The sequence below is a fragment of the Athene noctua genome, chromosome 1 (assembly GCF_965140245.1).
Source record: "Athene noctua chromosome 1, bAthNoc1.hap1.1, whole genome shotgun sequence".
NCBI lineage: Eukaryota > Metazoa > Chordata > Aves > Strigiformes > Strigidae > Athene > Athene noctua.
This window is the reverse complement of record NC_134037.1, coordinates 170987739-171014780: the sequence shown is the minus strand read 5'-3', so window position 1 is coordinate 171014780 and position 27042 is coordinate 170987739. Positions and strand designations below refer to the sequence as shown.

Here is a 27042-nt window from a genome sequence, read left to right as displayed (position 1 = left end):
ATAAGGATCTTGCAATAAAGTGAAATCCCAACAATACAAAATAAAAAACCCCAAAAGACAGGCAAACAAAAGAAGTCCCTGAATATTTGGAATGGCAACTAGTTATGCCAGCAGGAGACCAACAGGGAGGAGGTTGGAGAAAAAAAGTTTCCTTTGTTCAGGTCATGAGGAACTCAAAAGTTTGATTTATGCTTAAGGAACTCTTCAATAAATATTGCTAAAAAAACCTAATGGCAGCATCTCTGTTATCAGAAATCATCACAGTACCACAGAAGGTTGGTACTTTCTTACAAAGAAAGGATGAAAAGCGTTATGAACACAAAAATGTAAATCAATTCAGCTGAACAAAATGTACATTCTTTAATCAATAGGTTTGAGGGTAAAGAGACTGCATTACATCTACATAAAACACAGCTACCATAGCTGCATGCTGCATAACAACATATTTGCTATTCTGAGCACATATGTGGTCTAAGCCAGAGGTTAAACATATCAGGAAAGCAAAGCCTTCGTTATTTACAGCAGTTATGGGGTTGAGCATGGAAAGTATAGACAGCTCTTGATACAGAAGAATTTGCACTCTGTGCCTGATAAGCTACAAGAGGCTCTGCAAATGCTATCCATACGCTGCCTGTGGTCTAGACATCGGCAAGCACTAGTGGTTTCTTTGCTGCTCTCACACACCACTGTCCAACAGTAGCACTTGCTACAGCTAAACCTGGGCTCTGTCCCATCTTGTCAGACACCAGCTCATCTCAATTATTCATAGTTTTGTCACCGGTCAAATGGACTACAATAGCCTAATCTACCTAAGCACGAAGTTCCAGGCAATTAAGGACATTCCAGCTATTTTATAACCCTGCATCAGGTCTCCAATCTGTCCTCTGTTTTCTAGGCTAGCTTCTTACAGCACTTCTACTGCTGACATATGTTTGGCCTTTTTCTCCACAGTGGTTTAGCAGCCTGAGCTGAGGATTTCCCACCTGCATCCTGGAGCAATCCCTCCTCTTCCGTCAGGACTCTGGAAACTGCATGACCCCCTACAGATATGTGTGACCAGCGCCCAGAGACACTTTTCAAAGCTGCTTTGTTGATAGATCTTACACATACTAAAAATCAAACTGAAGTGTGAATTTGGAGTCATGAGGAAATGATGGGCTGGTAGGGACCTTGAAAGCTTTTAACTCACTGAACAAAAGCAACACAGGCCTGTTGACAGCATTGCTCAGCTGTGCAGACCAGGTCTCATCAGAGTTTCCTAAGAGCTGGGATGGCTGAAGCCCTCCAATAAACCAGGTAAGCTGAAGTCAACAGCCACCCTCACACAACAGCTGCGCTGACTAGTCTTGCCTCCAGGCTACCTGAAAGGGTGAAAGACTACCTCAGGTATTGGGATGAAGCCCTGTTCAAAAGAACACACTTTGATGCCACAGTGGTTTCCACCCCTGATGGTAGGGCACATCTCCATCAGGACAGCAGCTCCTGAGGATGAGACCCTGCCTGCGGCATGAACTAAGGGCTCTCACAGGCCATCGACCTTCTATGCTAAGCAGAATCAACTGGGTGGTTTTTTGTGGGTTTTTTTAAAAACTTTTCTCATTAAATTTATGAAACTGAGTTTGCAACAAATCAAGCCTGAATTAGACATAAAGCCACAAATAAACAGGATGCTTCAGAAACTTCTTCAATGAGGCAAGGATGAGAAGACAGGGTATGCTGTGGGCAGGCGCTAGAAGGCTGCAAGATGGAAAAGCAAACTAGGACTCTGAAGAGGCAAACAAATGCTACCACTTATAGATAAGATGATCTTAAAAGATAATAGAAATAATTCCTGTGAACATACTTGATAACTTTTTTTTTTCCCCTGATATTAAGATATTATAGGTCTTTTAGGAACAGATTGAAAAGGCAGAAAAACAGGAGGTGACTTATAGAAGGACAATAAGGGACTGAAAAGCAGTATTACTACTGGTAACTAAAAAGAAGTAGAACTACTAGTAACTGGTTAATTAAGTAAAGAACATATAAGCTGAAAGTCTCCTTAATGATAAGTTCCAGTGGACTTTAGGATAACTTTCCGAAGGAAGAGACTGAAAACCAAGCCTGATCTATTCCGAATTGGTGACAGATGGAAGAAATTTTATTTCTTTTTAAATGCTGATACTGGAAACTGGCACATCTCAGTATCTAACTTTTAGTACTACAGCACCAGATACACTGCTCTCCTCTCTTCTCTTCATCCTTAGGTCACATGTTATTTCTGAAGCTTTGCCATTTAAAAAATATTTTTCAGATTTTATGAGGAGACTAAAAGAAAGGCTCCCTGGAAAAAAAAATCTCAGATTTATATATCATACTACACCAACACTTGAAAACTAACATCAGGAGTTGCCTGTAATCTATAGGAAACTCTCCAACAAGTTCCTAGAAAACAGATGTAAAGCCTATGCTGGCAGCAAGCTCCCCTGAGGACGTCTCCCCATTCAACTTTTCTTTACCTTTTCTGCTTAAGTCACCACTTTAAAAAAAAAAAAGTATCTTCTGTTGTGGCTTATTATCCTCAATGGGCTCAAGCAGGACTTCTCCCTAAATTAGCTTCAATTGTCAGCCTGCATTTTCTCAGTTTTTTATGAATAAAGCCCAGAAGAGGTCTGTCACAGCATAGCTTATGTCTCACTTCTAGGAGAGCAGCTTCCTTTCAGAGAAACTAGTAGCATAAACACCAGTTTGCAAAGTCCCTGTTCTATAAAATTTGTTATTTTATCCATGACACCTGTAAACACATGAAAGCATTAAGAGCTGTTGGTATTAATACTGGAGGCCCTTCTTGGAAGAAAAATAGAGATTTCTAAGGACTCCAGGACTACTCATACTTTATTACTGCTGTGCAAGGGCAGCACAAAGGAGAAAAAGCAGGCTTTACACTAGGGAGGAAGAGCAAAAGGAACAACCTGAAGCCATGTAAGGCAGTAAACAGGTCAAAAACTGAGCAAAGATGACAAAAAAAACCCAGGTGGAACTTTAAAAAAAGAGGTGCAGAGGAACTTAAACTTTAATAGCAAACTAATCAATTGAAGGAAAAAGTAAACAACTGCTGTCAAGACTCAGGAAGTAGGAATTTAACTGATTTCTGAAGACTAGTATTAAAAACAGTCTCAAACTAAACATTATTTAATATGGAGTTTACAGCCAAAAACACAGGAGTTTATAAACCAACTGATGAGAAATGGCTTGCTCATTTTGTTTAAAATAATAAATGTTATCATATACTAAGGTAGAGTAAAAAATTATTTTCCTACAGCCAAGATAAAATAATGCTGATTAGATTTTTAAAGGAACATTTGAGATACTCCCTCCAAACCCTTACACGTTTTTCATTAATGTTCATATCAGTGGCAATCAGAAGGCTATTCTCCAAGTTCTCACTTCCACTGAAAACAAGAGAGTAAACAAGTTACCTTGGTAACTACTCTTTCAGAAGGAAATTTGTAAGGATATTGGCCTAGATGCTTCAGTTCCACTAATGATACATGCGTATCACAAAAGCATTACCAAAAAATATACTGTATTGATAGATTTTGATACAATAGACTTTGATCTTTTTGGTGATTCTTTTAAGTTAGATCTGCTAAAATTACATGATTCATGAGCAGCATTAGCTTTATATTAAAAAAATAGAGAGAGCGCGCCATACTGTCAAAGACAATGCTCAGAAGCTTCAAATGCCCCAAACTAGAAAGTAAGTAAGAAGAAATCAACATAAAGTTAAATTTCCTCAGTCTTTGGAACCCGAACTGCTAGTGTAAGGCAAAGAGAAACCTGGCAACACCAATATAACAAAATTAATGACCCCAACATGCCAAAGTCTCATTTCTAGAATTACACCCTGCTCCTTCAGGATAGGGAAAAGGGTGGCGAAAATCCACTGCCACTACCAGAAACAGCAGAGGTGACTGGAGCACCTAAAATGGGACCCTAAAAGAAACCTTTTTAGAGAGAAGAGGAATGTGTATGTGACCAACCTGCAGGTTTTTCCAAAGGTATGAGCTTGATGATAGAACGGAAACACGATTTTTCCTAGTCATTGCAGTAAATGCAGTGGGCTTCTCCTTCGTTGATAACCCAGTCCCAGCTTCAGCAGAGTTGCTGCACCACTCGGCCAGGCAGCGACCGACCCAGGGAAGCAGAAACCAGAAGTGCAGCCCCAGCTAGTGCAGGGCAACAGAGACAGTGACCATACATGCCTACCTCTCTCCTCTTCCTGCTGCCCCAGATCATTACCAAATATCCAGCAGCACCCCTTTCCCTCCTCCCACTCCCCCCATCCTGTGAGAGCAAGAGCAGATACTGAGAGGCTGTGTCCAGCACCATGGTCCTCAGCAAGAAGGATGATGTTCCATCTCCTTCAGCTCATGGAAATACAGCAGCAGGTCCAGGTCCAGCCCCAGCCTCCTGACAATGAGGACAAAGCATGCTGGGAAGCAGCAGGGCTAAGCAGGGAAATCCGAAGTTGCACTGTATTTGGCACAGCTACGTTACCTAAGGATGGCCATGCTCTGGGTGCCTTCTGTTAAGGGGAGGCTGATGCCTAGCACTAACGAACATCTGTCAGGAATGACCAGCTTTAGCAAGCAAGCTGGCAGACAGCTTCAAATTACTGAGGTCAGGGTTCACTTAACATAATTAGCATATAAGCCTTTACTAGTCAGTCTGTACATTTTAATTGTCCACAAAGGCAGTTTAGAACTGAAAAACTGTTCAAGTTTCATAAACGTCCTGAAGATGGCAACTAGAGTCTCTCAGGAAGAACAAGCCAAACTCAAAGCAAAACAGTCATTTTAAAATAACAGATTTATGGATCTGCATTATTGTCACACGAAGTTTCTTCTGGGTGTCAAAATATTATGCTATTCAAAGAAAATGGGGAATTAAAGCAAAGATCAGTTGTTTTGTCTTATAAAGACAGGGTAGGGGTGCCAAGATATTTCTCACTGTCTCCTCCCCACAGAAGCATCAAAGTCTGAAAAACTGACTTGTGAGATTTCAGGGCTTACCACTAAAGGCAGACTGACAACCTGCCAGTTTGTCATACAGACTTGAAATAGGGATGTAAAAAGGGAGCATGTCAAACACACTGGAGGAAAAAAAAAATCCACATAAGAAGTACTAAGATAGTAATTTTTCTCACAGAAAAATTAAACCATTGCCTAAATCATTACTAAGTATTAATATACTGTAAATAATGCGGCATTTAACCCAAAGTCCAGCTGGAGGTCAAACATGTGAGAGATATCACTCACCATAACACTCACCTGCCAGCCCCTCGCCCATTGGGGCCCCTGCCTTGGCCTCAGAGCCACCCTGTCACTGTAGCGGGAGCTGGTCCCCATCCCAGCTCTGCTCGCTGCCTCTGGGCTGCTGGGTGAGGTTCCTGTCCCACTGCCAGCCCTCACAGCCCTAATGGCACCAGGACAGCCCTAACTCTGAAGTCTTCTATGCAGAAATGAGAAATTTGAAAACCCTCCCTCCCTTTTTTAAAAATAATTTAAAAAATACTAACTCCGCAATTTTCTACATATGTCAACCAGGCATGACTTTTCACGGGAAAAAAAAATACAGTCTCTTCAGCTGGGGAGCCTGCACTGCTTTTAGAAAAAACTTTAATGATTTGGACCACCCAGACACAAACAAAATCAAATGTTCATGTTCCTTCACTGCTCTCACCTTCCATTTGCACATCTGATCCTGTGTCATTAAAAACGGTGAAAGATTTTACATGGATCTCCACTGCAGATAGACCAAATAATAACCAAAGGATCCACACACTTCCCTATCTACAAACATGCTTTTGAGTTTTCTTGATTTCTTTCCGTGATTTAACTTTCCCTTCTTTCTTACAAAATTTTACTATGATATGCAAAATTGGAAACATACTGAACAGTCAGTTCCAGAGTGTGGTGTGTGTCATGTGTAAAAGACAATCAGCATTACTCCTCCACTGTTTATATATAGTACTGTACCGGCCTGTTTACATCAAAGAAAATGGGATGTTACATTTAGCACGGACTCCTAGCAGAAGGCAAGGGGTTACACAAGCTATAGAGGGCAGCTATTCAGCCATTTGCCTCTCACTCCCCCGACCCTCTGCAGTGGACAGGCTCTTCAGCATCACTTATTTGTAAAGGCACCAGTTCAACAACAGCCTGAGACAAGTCAACATTTGCCAGTAAGAAATCAGGCCAAGGGCAACCTCCAACAAGATCTGACAATAAGCTGCCTGGTTCCAACGCCCTCACCCAGCCAGCTCTGAAAACATAAATCGTTTTCTGGGAAAAAGCAGCTATATTACAGGTCATTTCAACCATCCCTCAACAATCCACTGCCTCGGCAAGAAGCTGTTAGCAGGACCAGTCCATCAGCCAGCTCCCCAATGTAAATCATGCCCCAGCCCTCAATTATTTTCAGGAGCTTGTTATAGAGCTGAAGCACTCTTATTGCAGGCAGCTGAGAACTAAAAGCCCCAAGGAGATGCAACCCTGTATGAACTTGTAAGCTGCTGCATATCACGCAGACTGCCAAGCCCTCCTCCTCCCCTGCTCACACACACACACACACAAAGTACCTCACCCCGATGGCAGGGATTCCTCACAGCTCCTTCCACAGTGTAAACCAGAAGTGACTAAGTGACTAAGAATTAAACAGGACACTTTTAAAAGAACTGTTTGAGTAAATACAATCCAAAACTTAAATTGCTGCATCAGCTCTCAGAAGGGTTTAGGAGGAAGGTGATGAGGAGAAGAGCCTGCAGTTTGTTGAACAGTATTGGTGTGCGGGGCTTTCCAGTTGAAATTTATTTAAACTGTGTAATAACTAATCTATGCAGCAACAAGGTCTTATTTATGTCTTCCCTTTGCACACTTGCATTGCCATTTGTCAGTCCCATTTACCACAATGTCTTTATCCAAGAAAGTCCAAGAACATTTTGGAGGCCACAGCATCCTGAGAACCATCAGGTCTGTACCACAAAGACCATTACTAAGACATTAATTTATTCTCATGTGTCACATACGACAATATGAATTCTTTCTGTTCTCCACCCTGCCTTCTCATTGTCTTTGTGAAATAAAGACTAGCTTTGCTAAGGCAGGAGAGTAAGGAGAGAACAGAGTTGGCTTTAGAGACAGCATTCACCCACTGCAAATAAATCAAACCCCATTTTCATTGTGAGAGGCTTACAAATATGGAAATGTCTTATAACTCAAATGGGGGACTTATTCTCAATTCCTTTGTACTGATCTGTTTTGGCAAACCAGTTTACTCTCCCAACAGGGAAATCAGCTATAAATCAATCATATTATCTTTCTGATGAGTTACAAGTTGTTTTTTACTGTACACACAATATATATGTTTTTAAATGTATGTTATAGCTAAAATGTCCAAGTCATTTTAAAAGTATGCCACATATTAAAGATTTCCTTACAATCTGGCATCCAAAAATCTGCAAAAGGATGATTCTGGGTAAGAATAAAACAAAAGCACTTCCAGGGCTGTAGTGCACATCCTGCACTGTTACTGGTATTCAAGAGGTCTGAAATGCTTTGGAGCCATCTAAAGATAACAGTTTAATATTCTTGGTTTTGGCTATCAGTTGGAAGGAGACACAGAATCCCCAATCAGAAGCAATTCTCTTAAAAACAGAGCCAAAAACCCCAATTCAGGTATTTGTATTTTCCAAAAAGAGGACAAGTTGTCAGCTAGTTAACCACTGCAAGCTTCTAGTGTGCTGGTGGAAGGACAAAAAGGAATTGGTGATAAACCAACAGCACAGAGGGCATTTATACAAAAGTTGCCTTTCCTTGTTACAGAACTACTGAGGATTTGATGCATTTGACTGGAAATTTCCTTAAACCCAAAGTCAAAGCAAGTTTGCAGTCACAGTTATCTCCCATTTCTCCCGGACATGTATTTCCTATCTCATTACAATAAATGTCATGCACCAATGAGAAACTCAAAATGTGGTTCCTGATACCTGTCAAAATAGAAACACATCCAGAAGCTGTAACTGAAGCAGTAACAAGGGCAATGGAAAGACTAGCCAGAAGAGCACAGAGGTATGACCACCAGGCACAGGTCACCTCTTTTCTGCTTCAAAGAGACCCAAGAGCAATCTGTAGCAGTTTCGTAACTAAACACACACACATGGTTGTACTCAATATGATGCAGTACACTTACAATAGCAGTAACAGTACTTGCACCTTATATCAATGTTTTCAGTCAAAGCTCTCCAGACAATCCATATTATAAAGGGGATGCAGACACAGGCTAATCAGCTGCCTTAATGTCACAAAGATAAATAAGTGGTACAAAGCTGAAGCAAACTACCAGTCAAGACGCCTTCATGAAAAACACCTTCAGCAAGTCATTCCTTTTATCCTTATCACAGTAATAAGGTACCCCCTTTCCGCCTGCAGCACTCACATACATTCCTTCCCCAGAAAAGTGAAGTATGGGAAAGACCTTTTTATTATTTGTTGGGCTGGGTTTTTTATTTAAATATTTCACTGCCACTGTAACTCAATACCAGGCATATTGTTTCTGGTATCTGCCTCTGGGCAGCTTAGAACAGTGAACGTCTGTGAGCCAACATGTTTTTAATCTTCAAGAACAGCTGTACAGAGGCATGTTAATTTTGGCCCGTTTTACTTATGAGTGACACAGTGCAACCGGAGAGGAACAATGGATGGACTCAGGCAGATTTTAATCAAGTAATTATTTTTAAGTGCGTTGTTCTAAAGTTGACAGTTCTGAAGAAAGGTGTAATTGGCACAGGCTTATAACTCTTGAGGCAGGAGTTGGAAGCAGCATCTCCCCCCATCTGGCCAGTCAATATCAGGAAGCCTGACAAAAGACCTCTGAGGAACACCAGGACAAACCACAGACCCTAGCAGGTCAAAACTCTCATGATACAGCCTAAAAGGAGACAGACTTCGCTAAGTGACTCATGTTGCCCGCCCACACTGGTTAAGTGTAGGCTTTGGGTAAACCATGCAGCATGACAAGGCACTGCTGGAGAAGCCTGAATATATGACTACTTTCAAACTGCAATGCTATTCTTAGCGTATGTATGTACAACACATCTAAATCCAGTACCATAGATAGCAATGGCATTTCCTGAAAAGAAGAGGGCAAGAAGCAGGTAAAAATAAAATCAGATGTCTTCAGTCACACTGTTCAAATTGTAAGAAAACTTGTCTATTCAGAATTGTGACAAATTTTAAATTACTGGAAAAAAATGGGTTTCTTCTGTGATAAGACCACAATTTCCTTATAACACAAACTTATAAACCAACCAAATTGCATATGTGGAATACTCTCATACATGTATATTTTTACCCACTGCAAGATCTGGAGCGAAATATAGCAGTAACATAAAATGTATTATTATCTATTTTCCTGCAAAGCTGAAGAAGTTTCTTCTGTGCCTCCCCCTGAAGGACACAGCTGCATGTCACAATTCAAAGACTATACAAATCAAAGACATATATAAACATATGTAGATACTTACTCACCGGTTTCAAATAAATGAATGCAATCAAGAATTTTTATGATAAGCATCTTGCATGTTTTGGTTGTGTTTTTTCCTTTCTGCCCTTGAAAATAGCTCATAATGATCTATCTCACAAGAACAACCCAGAACATGTATCATTTCAAGCATTCTCAATTCTTTTTGAGCTCTATGCAAAACATGGTCTCTCAAAGCAGCTAACCCATGGAATCTCAAATGAAGACACAATTGCATTGAGTAAGCAAAAACCGTGAAGTTATTATCTGTCCAAACAGCAAAAACCTTTGCCAAAAATGCCCGACCACCCCCAGCTTGACTTACACAGGCTGGCAGAGTCTCAGCACTCCGGCATGGCTGGGGGTGTTTCTCTCTCCTAGCCTGTAATTTGCCCTGGACACTGTTGGGAGGAGACAGCAGCTCTCCCAACTCCTGAGCTAACGTTTGACAGTCAAAACCAGTGCAGCAAAGACCCACAGAAGGCCAGCTGACAGAGGCAGCACCATCTAAAGCAATAACATGGGTCCCAGCCTTGGCACTTATTTCACACCAAATAGCACAAGAGCGTCAAGGAAGACATGCTAGATAAATTAATGTGAGCCACGTCCTCTTTTGGCCTCACCAGCAGGCTTCCCTCTCCCCAGAGGCTTGCAGCAACTCATTGCGAGATTACATATGGAACCACCACGTTACTCACAGCCGAGGCAGTTAAGAAAGCTAGGCAGCCCCCCCTCAAAGTCAAGAGCGAAGTTAAAAAACACAAGCAGGACACTAGAAAAGAGTTGAAAACTGCTACCCAGGTGAGAGGAGATGTTTCCAGCAATGCAAAACAGGAACAAGAGTAGGTTTGGGAGAAAGCCATTTTGGAAATCTCTCCTGTACTGCAGACATTCCCGGGACTCCTCGCCAGAGCCCAAACCTGGGCTCTACCTCGTTAGCACCTGAACAAACAGGGATCGAGGCGAGGGATCCTGCCCAATGGCAGGAGTGAGGCATCAAGGCTCGGTAGGAAGAAGCCCAGGACAGCTGGGGAGAGAACAAGGAGTCCACTCTGATCAGCAGACACAGGCCACAGTTGTCTAAAGCTTTCTGGAGGGAAAGCACAACTCCCCAAAGTAGCCAAAAAAAGAGATGCTGTTGAGAGGGATATGAAAGAATGCAAAATAGCTTCCTTCTGCAAGGTAGCATCTACTAAGTGCTAGAGAAGAAAGCACAAAAATAGCACTAAAAATAAAAATCAGGAGTTGGTGATGAAGGCTAGCTAGCCAAACCAGGAAACTGCAGTCCAGCAACTGCTGTTTAGGAAACAAGCAAAAACCCATGAGCAACACTTTCTCTCAAATAAGCCTTTTAGCAGAAAAGTTTCATGTTAACAGCAGTCCAGCACCAAGGTATTTTAACAGACTCACTTCGGCATGCTGGTAGTGGGTTCTCAAAGCGCTCCCATGCTAAAGGCATTCCCCCTCCATCTTCACAGAACTGAAGAGGGGGATATAATCTTACACATTTCTCTCAGGAAAAATTCCTGCAGCTGCCAAAAAATACTAGTTTGAGATAATGGTGGCTGAGGGAAGGATTTCTTATCCTGACGCTGCACTTAGAGCTTTACTCTCCATGTAACTACTTCTGAATTTCTGTGTGTTATGTACACAGCAAAGACACCATTTATTTCCTCAAGCACAAGAAAATCTTGTCAAGACTATTCAGGCAAACCAAAGGAAGATTTTGGCAAAGCTGAGCTTCCCATATGTATTAATTTGAGGAAATATAATTTACTTCCATGAGTCTCAAGAAACACAAAGATCCCTTCTCTCTTCACGTAGAGATATACCAAATGACAAGTTGAAGTAGTTTCAAACTCTGGCAGAGCTCTTAAGTGGCTATTTCAAGTTACAGGAAAGATCAGAATCACTAAAGTTAAAACCTACAATTTGGAGCTGCTTTCAAGGTACTGCAGCATAAATTTTCAGTTTGAACAATTTTTACAGTGCTCCTTTAAATATAATCCATAGTTAGAAACAGTGGCAGAGAAGTGCTGGTCAGCCAGTCATGTCCTGTATGCTGAGCTGTTCATTTACTGCACTAAAAAAATTTAAGTGAATGCCTTGTGAAATGGACAATCCTCAGCACACCATCATTTTTAACATATAACATAACTTGTAACAGCAAACTAAAATAAAAAACAAACCAAACACAGCCATTTCAGAAGCAGAAAAATTAGCCAAGTATTTTAAAAACCCTGTGATTTGTTACTCCAGCTGGGGAAAAAACATTTGTACTTCAGATGCTCATAGAAGTACCATGAAAGACACAAAGGTTGACAATATTAAATTACAGTATGTACTACATTACAATTTCAGGATTGTATTGATATGCTTTTCAAACAAAAGATCAGTAGTGTGATGAGGGTGGAGGTAGGCAAGTATAGGAGTGTTGGTGTTTGCTTCTTCATTGCCTGCCACTCCAAACAATCACACTAGTGTGCTGGGGACCCATCCCTTGGAAACAGTTTCTCCCAATAAAGACGGTCTTGGGATCCTTACACTACCTAAAATCTCACATATGGCAGCATAGTACAGGTCTCGAGAGTGAGGACCATCACATCAGTACCTAAAAAATTAAGTATATTTTTATACATCTTAGAAGCTACCAGAGAACCTAGTTAGTGCTTTACCAATTATTTCAGTGATCCCTTTGAGATGGTCTGTCTGCAGTAACTAAATTGCAAGAAATTCCAACATGGAGTCAAAAAATGCAAAAATACAGGATTCACCATTCGTGTCTTTACAGCGCATCCATGAAAATGGTGTTCCTCACACAATCTCTGGCCTTCAGTCAATTACGGTTTATCAACAGTGCACCAAGACATCTGGCAGCGTGGGCTGAAGTCCATGCCCATTTCCAAACTCCATTCTTCCTGTAAATCAGTGGATGGCAGTATCTAAGTAGCAGACATTTTACACAGGCATCTCCAGTGAGGAAAAGCAAGGAAGAGCAAGTAAGTCTATGCAACTCACTTAAGGTTATATATCATATATGTAAGGAGTTTGAATTTTCAAAGCAGTGGCTTATTCAACCCTTCTTCCCTGTACCTTCATCTGCCATAAATTTCTCTATAGGGGGAGAAAAACAAAAAAAACTGTATTTCAGTAATATTCCTTTTTAATTGCAACTACTGGTCTCAACAGTCTGAGAGATGAGGAGACTGCATAAAACACATCTCAGCATTACCAAAGTATTTTAAGAACTGATGCTTTTGATATTTCAAGCTATATGCTCATTCACGCTTTTCACAGACAAGAGCCCTACCTGTACTGATGTCAATTTCAAGTGCATGTTTTTATAAACACTGCATTTATGTTCAGAAATCCTGTATCATGTCTGCTAGCAATTACTACTGCAGCAGACTAACAATAAAAGGGATACAGTATCTTGCAGGCGTGAGGAATAACTGCTATTGATTGTTCTGTTGCACCTCCTGAGCCATCTCCAATGCTTGTCTACCCTTAACTACCCAAGCCCTCATATGCAGTTAGCTTGCCTGGGCTTTCTGGCAAAGTGTATTTCAGCGCAAGAAAAAAGGACAGTCAAGCAACCCATAGAAAGTACCTCTCAGAAAATTTTCTTATTTTCACTCTTTGTTTATATGATCTCACCCTGGAGACTTCAGTTGTACCGAAGCCCCAGGTGATGCTGAAGAGTGAGCAGTTTGAGCAGGCCCCAGCATGGAGGATGCAATGACCTGATTACTTAAGGGCCACTCAGAAAGAAACATAGTGCTTTGATAATGCTTAAAGCTGTGACAAGTTTTCAGTAGGGAATTACTACGGCTCGTGAAGACAGCCCACTTCACACAGCAAGATATAAAAGCAGTGTCAGGGAAGGAGTTAACATTATTGATTGATACAAACATGATGTATCTGTCGTATTCTTGAGAATATAATTTCTATTAGGCTTCTCTGCTGCTGGAAGTCTTATTGATTCGTACAGCACCATCCAGCTAACTGGAGCTTATTTAGATGGAGCCAACCCATCCAAAGCACAAGTCCTTGGACAAAGCTGTGCCTTAGGACATACTTATCTGCTTGTATTCATGTGCTGGTTTCTGTCTTGTACTTGGACTGCAAGTGATTTGAAGGCAGACACTGCCTTTCTGTTCTGTGCTTAGCCAGCATTTACAACACCTGGGTCTCCATCCACCATAAGCTCACTATCAGCGGAGCAGCACACACAAAACGAAGCACGCAAGTGGATCCTGTATGTACTTCTACACAAACTGTCACCTAAGATTAGTAAGAGAGACAGCAAGCCCTATTTGAAAAAAAAAACAAAACAAACCCTCAGCTGACACAACAGGCCCCACCCTTGTCAATGCAGAACACCAGCTGCTAAGGGGCCTGGAGACTGTTTCTTGACCATTTTGCAGCATGGTCTGAAGGACAGGAGCTATGAGTGGAAACCAAGTTATTAACTGCAATGCCTGGGTTTTTTAAAGCCTGCCTATGACTCTAAGCAACCTTAAATATTTATTTCCTCAGATTTGTCCTCCTATGCTTTCTCTATTTACAATTGGGGAAGGACCACCTCTCTCTGAATGGCTGAAGTACTCACAAGTCTCACCCACAGATGCACCCCTTGCTCTACAGTGCAACTTTGACAAGAGTTACCCTTTCCACTACCAAATAGACTTCCACCTACTCATATTTTATCCAAATATATACATATGTTTACAAGTATACCCCACAAATGTATTGTTTTGCATTGAATTAATTCTCATAGAGGTTTTGAAAATAGTTCTGTAATATTATGTAGTTTTCAAGTGATTTTAATGGCATCTCTCTCAAGGTTCACAGTCCCTTCACATCAATATCCTGTTCTAATGCACAATTTCTTTTTTAATGTAGTATAACCGCTTCCCCTTAATTTGATCATAGATTAGCTTTTCCTTTCATCTAAAGACATGAGTACAACAGTCTTACACTGTGCAGTGCCACCTGATTTCATCTCCATGTACCCAAAACACCGAACAAGGGATTTCCATATGTTTATATATATGTTTCTACAGCTGTACCCTCACCTGGCACTGCTGGACGGTCAGCAGTGCTCTGCCTGAGCCCAACAGGGTAAGGATCTACACTCTTTTTTCACAGCTCAGAAAAACAGAAGACTTGGTAAGAGCTCTGAGAAAGAGTAGAACTGCCTGATAAGAAAGAGTCACTGAAGAGCTCAAAGGTCCTCTCTCTCTCTTTAGTCCTTAGGAAAACATTTTAAGGTTTCTTTAACTTCCAAAAGGTGCATCTCTAAAATGTTCTCAAAGAGCAGTCAGACTTTTCTTTGAGTGGTGCCATCCGAGAGATTTTGTCAATGCATCACAGGCTTTGAATGGAACAACGTAAAAAGACCACAGGCATCCTTTCAACATCTGAAACTACAGGTACAGGTAATACAGCAGCTGCCATAAATGCCTTCAAGTATTTTAAGAATTTTAATTAATCAAGTTATTTTTCAATTGTCTTCCTAATGCCAAGGAGATAGTTAATTCAATGACATTTTCACAGACAGAATACTGACTGCCATCAAATATCCACCACAGATCTCTGTTTACACGTGTAAATTATTTCTGTTTAGTGTGGTGTTCACCACAGTCTTTGGGTTATGGAGCAAAAATGTTATACACTAAAAACTTCAGTGTTACCAAATTATGAACTCAACAGTTAATCAGACTATTTCTGATGTTTAGGTAACAATCTACTACTGAAAATAAGCACTTTGTACAAATCCAAAATAGACTGGCTTTGTCTACCAAATAGTCAAGTGTCCTGGTAACAGTTCACTAAGCACATGCATGTATAATCTGTACTCAGAAGGGCCACATGCACACACATCCTATGGAGATTTTTTTGAAGAAAACTATTTTAGCTTACTTAATGGCATTCTGCACCTATTGTGTACAGTTACATGCCAACACAGTACATTAAAGAAAATATGTATTTACAGTTTCACTAGATTTCACATTGAGAATAAAGATTTGAAAGAACATCATATTTTCTCTATCAAAAACCAACCAAACAAAAGAAATAGAACGTGAAAACTTTGTATTAGGGTTTGCAAATACAGCTGCTGATGATCTGAGCTCTTTGGAGTCTTTGACACTAAGCATAAGAAGAAAATTGGACTTTCAAATGAGCGAAAGCTGAAACAAGCAGGCTATTGTGAAGCCAACTTGAAGATTACATGCAAAAATTGGATTTGTGAGATTGGAGAAGTTACATTTGGCCTTTTAGGAAGAAAGGGGACAGGATATTAGCATCCTCTGCAAACTAATTGAAGACTAACATTCACATGAACCACAAAGTAAAGCATTCAGTCATCTTCCTAAGAAAATAGAGTTTGGCAGTACAATAATCCTCAGAGAAATGCCAGGACAGAAACTTCTGTTGTCTTTGTTGATTTAGCAACTGATGTGTCCAATACCTTAGTGCTTTGTAAAGAAAAAGCATAAATGTGTGTTCCAGTATCTTCCATATTGGAAAGCAGCCACCCAAAGCATGCCAACAAAAATAAGAAGAGCTAACTTCAAAACACAAATACCATCATTATGCCATTTTATGCTCCTCCACAGGCAGAACTCTGTCTTAGGTAGGGATAGCTCCTGGATACAAAAAACAGGTTATCGCCATCAAACGAAAGTTCTCTGCATGCACAGCTGTGAGTTGTGCTGGACACCCTTCTCACCTGCTCATTGCCTCTCTTCACCGGCAACCCACAGTAACGCACCTCAATTTGAAGCAATAGCCACTTGCTTTGAAAGCTCTATCCTGACTACCAGTTTTCACTGACTTACACCTGTTAAGCCACCACCGCATGCCCGTTTACACTGGCTTTGCCTGCAAAGTCCACCAAGTCAGCAATCTTTAATCTGACAAGATGCAGCTGCTTTAAAAGGCACAGATCGACATGCCAACTTCATTTTGCCATGGAAATAGACATGAATTTGAGCTTCTTTCAATTTTTGCTAAAGCAAACGCAGATAATTAGGAGTGAAGTAACATAAGCATACATTTTTTAATTACTAGAAGCATAAGAACCCAGCCAGATTCACAATTTTGTTTTTCACACTGAAAACCGAGATTAGCTCTCGGCATGCACAGTCGTATGCAAGCAACGAAAACTGGTGAAAGACTTGTAGGTGCCCAGGTCCTGGAGCCAAGGCTGGTAGATCAGACATGTACTCGCCACTCCCCCCCCCCCCCCTTTACCACGATGGGCAACACAGAATCTGTTCTACTGAAGCAACTTTGAGTGGGTGTCTTCTCCTTCCTCGGTTCTCTGTAAACTTGCCAGGATAACGGCACGGAGATGCAAACTCCGTGTGCCCCCTGCGAAAATGCGATGGGCTACCACTAACCCGCACTCCGCACGTTTAAACCCAAAACAGATAAAAGTCTTAATCGCGCCCAATAGCCCGGGACTCTGAACCGAAGATGCGGCTTCTCCGGAGCTGACGGCCGCCCCGGGACGAGCCCCGGGAAGGACGAGACGGCGGACGAAACAAAGCGCTCCGGCGGGGAGCGGGGCGGCAGCCAGGCCCTCCCCGACCCCCGCCGCCCCGGGCCGAAGCGCGGCGGCCCCTGCCCGGCGGGGGAGACGGCTCCCGCCACCGCGCTCCCCGCTGCGCCCCCGGCTGCTGCCCCGCCGCGGGGGGCTCCCCGGCCCCCGCCACCCCCTTCTCCCCTTCCCTACCCTCGTACTGCAGGCTGGGGCAGGCGCCCAGGGCGAGCAGGGCGGCGAGGCGCAGCCAGCAGCTCCCCATGCTGCGCGGCGGCGGCGGCCCTTCCCGGCTGAGGGCTGCGCTGCAAAGGGGCCGGCGGAGGAGGAGGAGGAGTGGGACGGAGACATTCTCCGAGCGGGCTCCCGGGCGCCGCCGGAGACTCCTCCTCCTCCTCCTCCTCCTCCCGCCGCCGGGACAGGCCGCCCGCCCCGCCCCTCCCATCCGCTCCCGCCGGGCCCGGCGGCGGCCGCGGGCGGGAAGGGGCTCGGGCCACCGGGAGGGACGCGCTGCCCGTCCTGTCCCCACCGTCGCCGCTGTGCCCCGCGCCTCCCCCCGAGGGCTGCTCCGCTCCGACGTGGCCTCCGGGAACCGCCCGGTAGTGCCGGGACCCGGCGAGACGCGTGGGGACTCCCCCGGCGCCGTGTGCCCCGAGCCGCTGCGCCGGCCCGACCCCAGGCAGGGCACCGAGCCGGCCGGGGGGAAGCCAGCCCCGGCGGCGCCCCCCGCCTTCGGCCGGGCTGGCGCTGGGGCTCCCCGTGGCGAGGGCGCGGTGGGGGGGAAGAGCCGGGCTCCCCCGACCCTCCCCCGGCAGCGTGGGACCTCGCTGGGCACGGAAGGCAGCCCGGGGCCGCGGGCCCGGGAGGGGTGCGGGCAGCGCTGCAGGGACACAGACGGCGGTTTTCGAGGTGAACTGCTCGAGTAGCTCTGCACTTTGCAGCTGGCCAGCCGTAAATGTTCAGAAATCATGATTCAGGTCCTTAAGTCATGAGATTAAGGAAAAAGGTTTCAAGTTTTCACATTTCCCATTAACTTTTTGAGCTGCTAGGGTGTTGCGGGGTCACATTTTCAGGCTTTCTTCCATAACCACAAAGACGAGGCTTTTTTTCCGCCTTCCAGATGAAAGCAAATTCCCCCATCGTTCCTAGCCTACAGAAACGAGGGCTTCAGGCAGAGCATCGTATCTTCCAGCACTTTTGATGTGAGATCTGTCAACCCTGCAGCTTGACTGCAGCTAGACTTGGATATTTTGGTTTTTTTTTTTCTCTGTCCACCATTAGAGGTAGCATGTCGTGCACTATAAACTGCTGCAGGTGTGGGAAAGCGCTGGCCCCAGCTGGCATGCTGCCTGTACAGAGTTTGCATGCTGGCGTGGTAAGGGGGAGAGATCCCAAGGGAGTTCCTAGGGTCCCACCTCCGCTGCACTGTTTGCAGCAAAGCACAGACTAATAGGCAAATACCATCTAGTAAGTAAAGGAATATTTCTTTAAAATTAAGGGACACCAGTTTTCATAGGGAGGATAGTCATCTCAAAGGGAAATGTTCGTTTGGAAACTGAAGAAGAGGTGCCAATTTTGCCAACCTTTGAGGCTGGCTCTACCAAAGCGGCCTAAGAGAAAAATGGGATCTTGTGCATAATTACAATAAAAATCTGGGTGGGTGCAGCGTTGGGAAGCTTTCTCCAAAATGATTTATTCATCAGAGTTCCCATTCAATCAGGAGTCTACCTGAAGTATGCCTCCCTGCTCAAATCCACTGTGTTTGGTGTCTTGAGACTGAAACGTTCACAGGAGTGAGCATACCTCCTGTACCCACGGGGCTAGACTAGAGCTCCTCTTGAGTAAAACACCCGAGTGGGTATGGGTAGGCACTGGGTCCTCAGCACCAACTCTCCTCCAAGCTGATCATGTTCTGCCCAGTGCTGATGCAGCTTGAGTATGCTAGGCTTCGATATTCAGTTTTGATCACCTTGATTTAAAAAAAAAAAAAAAGGAAAAAAGAGTAACAAAAACTACAGTGTATCATCTGAGCCATTGCAGTTTAACAGCCCAAGGAAAGATTAGATTTCCATGTGAGGAGAGATTAAAAAGATCAACAGAAGAACAAGGAAAAGGGAGTGCTTTAGGCTATTATTATTGGCACAGATATCATAGAAAAGATTAAAGTAAAAGGTTATAAATCTGTTATAAATAGTGATAATCTCTGTAGCTTTTCTGTGCTGCAAAGCTTTAGTAAAAGTTGAGCACTCGAATGTGCTGCAACAACAGAAGTAATTGAAGCAGATATTAATGGGTCAGATATCTCTTGCTTTCTCTTCCTGCACATCCTTTTAACTGCCCATTTCCAAAACACTGGCCTTCATTTAGACATTCTTCTTAAGAATATAAGGTCTATACTAATATGATAGCATTGTACAAGAAGCCGCTGCCAGCAGACATCTTAATGCAGCTGCAGTTTCTCCATCAGCTGTCCCAACATTGTCCAAACCATAGGGGTCACAGCCTCTCTCTTGAGTAGCCTTTTCTAGCCATTTATAACTGCACTGCCACCATACAGAAACCAGGTGGTGCTGACAAATCCTCCTTGTCTGGTTAGCCTCTCAGTGTGAGAAGCTAAGTCATCGGTAATAGGTGCAACCCGTTACCTGCTGCTGTGGGGTCCGGGCATACCTCCCATTTGATTCACTGTAACCAATGAGGTTTTTAACTGCTTTTGTGTTGCTCCCGATTGCGTAGGTGCGATTCCGTCCATTCAAACAGCTTAACCACGGGTGTTTTCAGGCTGATTTTTACTATGTCATGGCTGCCGACTACTGTATGGGTTTCTGCAAAGCTTACCATGTGCATTATGCGTGAGCTCGCCTGGGATGCTGGGTTTCCTCTAGCATCCAACTCCTGGAAGTTCTAGCTGCCCTGAGAAAGGCAAGAGATTCAAGAGTTTACAGTATGCAAGTTACAGCTCAAATTTAGATGCAAGGGTGAGCATAACTAGCAGTGTGAATGTATCCTTCCTGGAGTGTTTGAAATTAGCCTTGTGAACATGTCAATACTGAGGTGTGTGTTCATTCAGATGCAAGCTGCCTCTGGAGTTTCTCTGTGCAATGTAACCCTTATCCTATGTCTTTGTTAGAACAACAGCTGTGTGAAATCACCAGAAGGACTGGGGTTTGAAAGACAAGTTCAAGGCATCTTTAAAAAACTTTTCTGAATTTGTAATACAAATTAGATTTTTGTAACATAGTTTTCTGAAGGGACCCTTTAATAGGAGAAAGCATTTGGAACTGAGAATGTATTAAACAAATGTCACATTTATTGAATTTGAAACCATAGTCCTGGTTATTTTTCCCTCACAGTTCAGCTTTCAATTTTTGTAGAAAATATTCCAAATATTTAAGCTTGTGGTTGTTTGGAGTTCCAGGCACTACTGGCATTAGACAAGAAACAATCAGTGTGCTTTTTGTGGAAGATTCAGTTTTTGACTGTTCAGAGGTAAATGAAAACTTTGAAAACTGAAATTAAGCAACAGTACAGGATGAAAGTGTGTGAGAATGTTTCATTTTTCTCCAAATAGTAAAAGAATGATAAGGAAAAGGAAAAAAAAAAACAAAACAAAAAACAAAACCCAAGAAGCCAGCTGTGTGTAATTACGTTTTGGAAACCCCAACTAAGATTCGATTAGTCATGATAAGAGGATGACAAACTGGGGGCCCAATCCAAACTACAGTGTTTTTAGCCCAATGAATAGCCTTACTGGATGAGAATGCTCTAATACTTAAAGTTACTCATGTAAACATCTGCAGAACTAGAGACAGTGCTAAATTAATAATTAAAAGAATGCAATCCTTCTGTACAATTTTGACAATTCTTAAAGTTTATGAATGACTTTCTTATGATCTTTAGTGACAGCAACAGTTAGAAATACTTATTTGTTGTTCAGTGTTTGCTGTTATCAGACACTCCATCCAGCTGCTTGCAACTGCCAGCTCCTGAGGCCATTTTTTTTCCTCTGGATGTCAGTCTGTTGCATATGAACTTTGCTAGGACACATCCCTGTTAGCATCCCACTCTGGGGGCATTGTGGGTGCTTGCAGGCTGGTGGGGTGCGCTCTAGTGTTGGGACATTTCTGAAAATGTCTTTTTATACAAATAAAAGAACAACAGTTTAGCCAGCTTTAGAATTTGCAGTGCTTTTGCTGAGTCATTACTATCTAGCCCTGAAAAAGGGACTGGTAATTATATAGCGTGATTAAGATGTAATTCCAACACAGTCTTGGAAGGCAAATAGGTGTGAAGTTTGAGACCTCATCAGTATGAGATACTGAGCAAAGCAGACCTAACAAAGCATTAATTTCTCCATTTCTCACCACTTAACCAGGATACTATTTATGTTCTTAGAGGAATTTAGACATAACAGGGTGTGAAAATGTTGTAACCCCCCCCCCATGAGTGTGAACAGTATAAATAATATAGCTCTTTAAAACACTCTGAGGGCATTTAGAGACAGTTTGCTTATATTTTAGAAAGAAAATAGTCCAAGGATGCAGTAAATGGTTATCATTTTCCTATATAGCATTTTGGTATTTTAAAATGTGCTCATTATTGGATTTTAATATCTAACTCAAATAGATTTCTACTGCTAATTCAGATATTTTAGGTGGTTTTGGAACAATTTGTATCTGTGTTAAGCATCTATACTGCTATGTGCACGTCATAAATCTGAGAGAAGCGTTACTCCTTCACCTGGGGTTATTAGGTATAGAGAGTAGCGATAGCAGGATGGGTAGTGGTAGGGTAACTATGTTGCTTTAAGAACCACCCCTTTCTGGGTCAGCAAGGAGCCTGGCCAGCAATTTCGACAGAAATTGAGTACAAAATGGCTTCATGTGCAAGAAATTATTTCTGATATACTAAGTAAACGTCAGAAATGCTAGATGTCAAAAGCCAGTTGTCAAAAGCTGGACAAGTTAGTGTCTTATTCCTGAGTACATTTTAAGTGAACCCCTACTTAGTTTTTCAAGTCACGTAGGATTAGCTTGTGTATACATCATTATCAGGATTTACAGTGTTTTACCATTGTGCTATTAGTTCAATTCACTTCAAATACCCTCATGTCAACATCATGATTTAAAATCTTCCCCAGGGACAAAGATTGGATATAGTTTGCATATTATACAACTATTTCCTGGAAGAAAAAGGAAAAAGTTGCACAAAGTTCATTTGATACGTTATTATCTCTGGGTATATAAAGTATTGTCCAAACAGCATGTTCTCTCCTTTTCTACTTCAATCACCACAAACTTGCATAGGAACAGTAGCTGAATAAGTGATTCCTGTGCTTCCTGGAAATCAGTAAACACACATATGTAAATATATGGATGAAATGGAAATTTCACATCAGGCACAAGTGTTTGATTATTGATATACATGCACACATTCATACATATGTCTATGTATACATGTATCTTCGTATATATATAGATACACACATATATAGGTATTAGTGCATATACGTATATATGTATTCAAGATGCACTAATAGCACTTCCTTTTAGATAAAGCATGTATACCTACATTTATGTATCAGAATTTGACCACTGCACATCTATACATACACTGAGAAATACATGAGTAATTGTGTTTTTCTGTCTTTACATATTTTACAAATACACATAGTGTAAAACTTTAAAAATACACCATATAAACATGCCAAGGTACCAGCACACTTTAACGCCAAAAACGATATGCCAGAAAAAATAAAGTTTTCAGAGAATTTTGCATCAGAAAATCTGATACAGAGTATCTTTAACTGCTTTTCAAGGGCCAGGGTTTGGCTCCAACGGCTGGGTGGGATGAGACAGATACACCTTCGAAGAGCAGAAACTCCACCTGGTGGTAGGTTCGATGGTGAAATTTTAGAAAAGCAGCAACACAATCTCGGTTGTATGCCAAGGCAGTGAAATCTAGAAATAAAGATTTAAGTTAATACCGTTATCTTTGGGAAAGTGAGAAAATACAGAGAAAAATGCACTGTGAACTTTTCTACAACGTTTTTCTACTCATCAGTTGATGAAAGCCTTTCAGTAATAAAACCCCCTTACATTTTTATCATGAGCTGTGAATTTGTTAAAAAAATCCTTTAAATTAATACACATGTACGTGTAACTTGTTTTATTTGTTTAATCTTTTTTAGTACCGAGTAAGACATGTACAAAAGACATCTGAATAGATTAATTTGCTCCTGCTTCTTCTTAAGCAAAGTGTATGGATCAGATAAATGTGCAAGTCCCTGAAACTCCTTTGGTGTGCATCAGTTTAGAATCCATTATATAAACTTATGTAGCATTAGGTTTAAGGGTAATTCCCACTTTAATATTTTTATTAAATTAGTTCACACTTTAAAAAAAGAAATTGTCCTTATGGTAACAATTTCTGTGACTGATCTCCACTTAAAAAAATAATTAAAGCTTATTTAAATTAATAAGGACACTATTTACTTTATTTCTCCCTTTCCAATTCACAACAGTACCCAAACAGAACAGAAACCACATGTGCATTCATGAAACCAAGAAAATTTGTAAATATAATGCACATTGGCAGAAAAAAAATAGCTCATGTAAGGTTCATTGCAGAACTAAAGAGTAGCCCAAAGAAAAATAACAGAAACAAATGGATCTTGATTAACTCTGGCAAAGGATGACCCAAGCATCCAGGTTTTTAGTATGATGATTACTGTAGCACAGAGGAGGCCCTGTGAAACAATCTGAGCACCTGCCATACTTACAGGGACAGAACATTCAGATGAATCAACTTCTAGGTTGAATACAACTCCACACACTTCTAAATATGTTATCTAAAACTTAAGCAACGCTGAAACTAGAAAAACTGAAAATCAAAAGGCAAAATATGGCCAAAAACATATTAAAACGTGCTTGTATGTCAGCGAAATTAAATAACATTTTCCTAGGTTTTCTACAAAGATCATCTGTCCCTTATAAAGTATTCTGAAGAGTACTCACTTTAGAAATAATTCTGTATTTTATATTTATGCTAGAGCTTGTGTATATTCATAAAAACTAAGCATATTTTAGTATGCTTAGTTTTTAGTTTAGGGGCAATCACAGACCCTGGATCAGATTCATCATGGTAAGGGTTATATTTCTTATTCATCTGGACTAAATTTTTAGAAATCAAATTTTATTTAGAGGGAATGCTGGTAATTAGAATAGTGGGTTTGTTACATCTGCTTCTTGGACTAATTCAAAACACATTCTGCTCATTCATACCAGTAATGGGATTCATAACTCCCGCCGCTCAGTCTCCATCTGAAAAAAAGTCAGGTTGCCTGAGAAAAACATGAATATTTAGTCCATAATGATCTGTTTGTCATACCAATGTATTCCATAGTAACTCTGGTTGCATTATTTTCCTGCAAGAGAAGCTTCACTAGAGGCTCATTAAGGTACAGATGTTCAAGGAACATAGGATTAGAATCCAACTGAAACAACAGTGAAGATGTCCAGCTTTTATTGGGCCTGATTCTGTGAGGAGAGAGTCCTGCCAGTTTATGCTGATTTCAGCAGGAGCAAAGGTGTTCAGCATCTCAGAAATGAAAAGTTTCTCTAAGTCCCAGTTTGAAAGGATACATACTTACACTACTCTTAGGTACTGTTTCCAATGGAACTACTGTCATATATGAAATTAGGCACATGCTGAAGTAACTTCAGTTACAGCCTACATGTTAACTTGAAATTTTTATTGCTATTTTTCTAAGTCAAAAGAGAAGGAGGCATATGTATTTCTAGGTAACTGAGTACCCTCTTTAGAATGTGAACTTCAATATTATTACCATGTTAATAGATTGTTAAACCAAATAATATCTTACATCAAATATTATAATTTTGCAACAGTAGCATACTGTAAGTGCTACTCTGTAGACTGAAACAGAATAAAATTATTTAGAAAAAAAATGAAATGTCTGTATTCAACTTTTCACATAAAAAAATATATTTTGTTTTACAATACTAACAGTTAAGGCCACAGAACTCCAGCAAGATGCTGATAAGCATTATTGATTGCAACTATTAAAATTACAAATAAATATCAAGAAAATGGTTTGCATGTTTAAAATCACAGCAATCAAATCAATCAGAAAAGCAACCATCAACATCTCTAGTGAGTCATAACCGTTTTCAAGTAAAAATTGCACAATGTGCTTTAAAAATGTCACATTCTTATGTACTACAACAGTGTTAGAGTAATATACAAGTAGAAGATTCCATCCTTCTGTCCTGGTTAGTCACAGTTTCCCTGGAATTCTCCAATGTATGATTCTGGTTTTCATCTTTACTGTCTTCACCAGATAAATCTTCCTTTTCTTTTTCTTGTCCGCTCTGTAATGGTTTTCCAAATCTATCTTCCTTTCTGCTACATACATTCTTCTGGCCTGTCAGTGGCTTTCGCTTAAACAGGGAAAACTGAAGTAAAAAAAAAGGTAAATAGTATGCCTGAAACCGTTAACTGAAATTCAAGGTTAAAAAACCCACAAAACCTTTTCTGTATACCAAGGTTAATTTAGGTCACAAATTTCTCCTTGGAAAAATAAATAATTTTTTCAAAACAAAATGACTATTTAAAAAATGGTAGTGGAAATCATTCGGCTGCAATATTTGAAATGTGTCAAAATAGCACAAATGAATCAGAGAAGTTAAAATGATTGCCATTTTGTCAAATTACACTGTACAGTTTGTAAAATATACTGCAAGGGGTACAAAATTTTTTTTTGTTTCTTTCAAACAAGACTCTGAAGCAAAAATACAGACTCAGACCTGCAAAGCCCCAGAGCAGTAAATAATTAATATGCTTCATTATAAACATGTGTGTAGTCCCACTGAAGTTAATGACAATGTGTTTCTATGTCAGTGAGACTACACACAGGCTTGAAGTTAACTGGTGCTTAAGGTCTTTGTTCAACAGGAAACACAGCAGCCAGTCTCTGCAGAAGCCCTTGGATCCTAAACCTGTAAGAAATTACATATAAGGTACTCCTCAACATGCTTTTATATATACATATATAAAAATATATATAAAACCACTCTTTAAATCAGTGCATGTTGGAAATAAATACAAGGTCAACTAACTCAGCTGCTGCTTTCAGAGAGAAATATTTTTGAATTACATCCAATAGGAATCAAGTCCTGAGTTTTTTCACCTCACCAAAATCTGCTGTGACCATGTCTTTCATGGGCATGATATACATGAACAGGTGATAATGGGCTCTATCTCATTTCTGCTGACAGAACTACTATGATTTATTTTAACAAAGCGATTATTTGGACAATTTTAAGTTACCACAAAGTAAAATCAAATCTTAAACAGAAGAAACAGGTTGCTCAGCAGTTTGTTTACGCAGAACAGGTAAACTGGAGTATTTTCTTCAGCTTGGTAACTGCCCACTGCCTTCTTGGTCACTGGTAAAACTAGAAGGAAAAATCAGGCCATGTACCTTTTTCTTCCCAACTCCTCCAGTTATTTGGTCATCAGTGTTCTCTGTAGAACTGTTCACAGTATGATTGTCAGTATCTTCTTTCTCTACAATAATATAAACCTTCATATTAACTTCCTTCTGATTCTTGCAAATTAAGGGCAGAAAAAAATGTTCTTCAAATTATTTTTAAAGTAAAAGTCACTAAATAAAATGTGACTCGTAAAAAAAAGTGATCAGAATATTCAGTTCGACTTGATGTCCAGCCTGACAAGAACATTTTAATGTTTTTAACCTCTCAATATAATGTCCTTGTATTATTCTCCAGATGCTCAATTTTCAAGAACAGAACACTTCTGGCAATCACATTATAGAAAATGTTTTGACTTGACACTCGTAGTTTCCTCTTACTGACAGAAGACCATGTCTTGCACACTGATTGTGAAAGGAT

At 41.0% G+C, this 27042-nt stretch overlaps 1 protein-coding gene across 2 annotated transcripts in view; it reads right to left on the bottom strand.

The window, feature by feature from the left end:
* The window catches only part of SRPX (sushi repeat containing protein X-linked), a 50264-nt gene extending 32829 nt beyond the window's left edge, over positions 1-17435 (bottom strand). The window contains exon 1 of one of the 2 annotated variants that reach the window (XM_074929559.1): positions 17306-17435. In XM_074929559.1, coding sequence (XP_074785660.1) covers positions 17306-17375 — 70 coding nt within the window. In that variant the 5' untranslated portion in view covers positions 17376-17435. The remainder of the gene's footprint in view (positions 1-17305) is intronic. The other variant, XM_074929567.1, reaches the window with a different exon arrangement.
* Positions 17436-27042: the final 9607 nt, after the last annotated feature.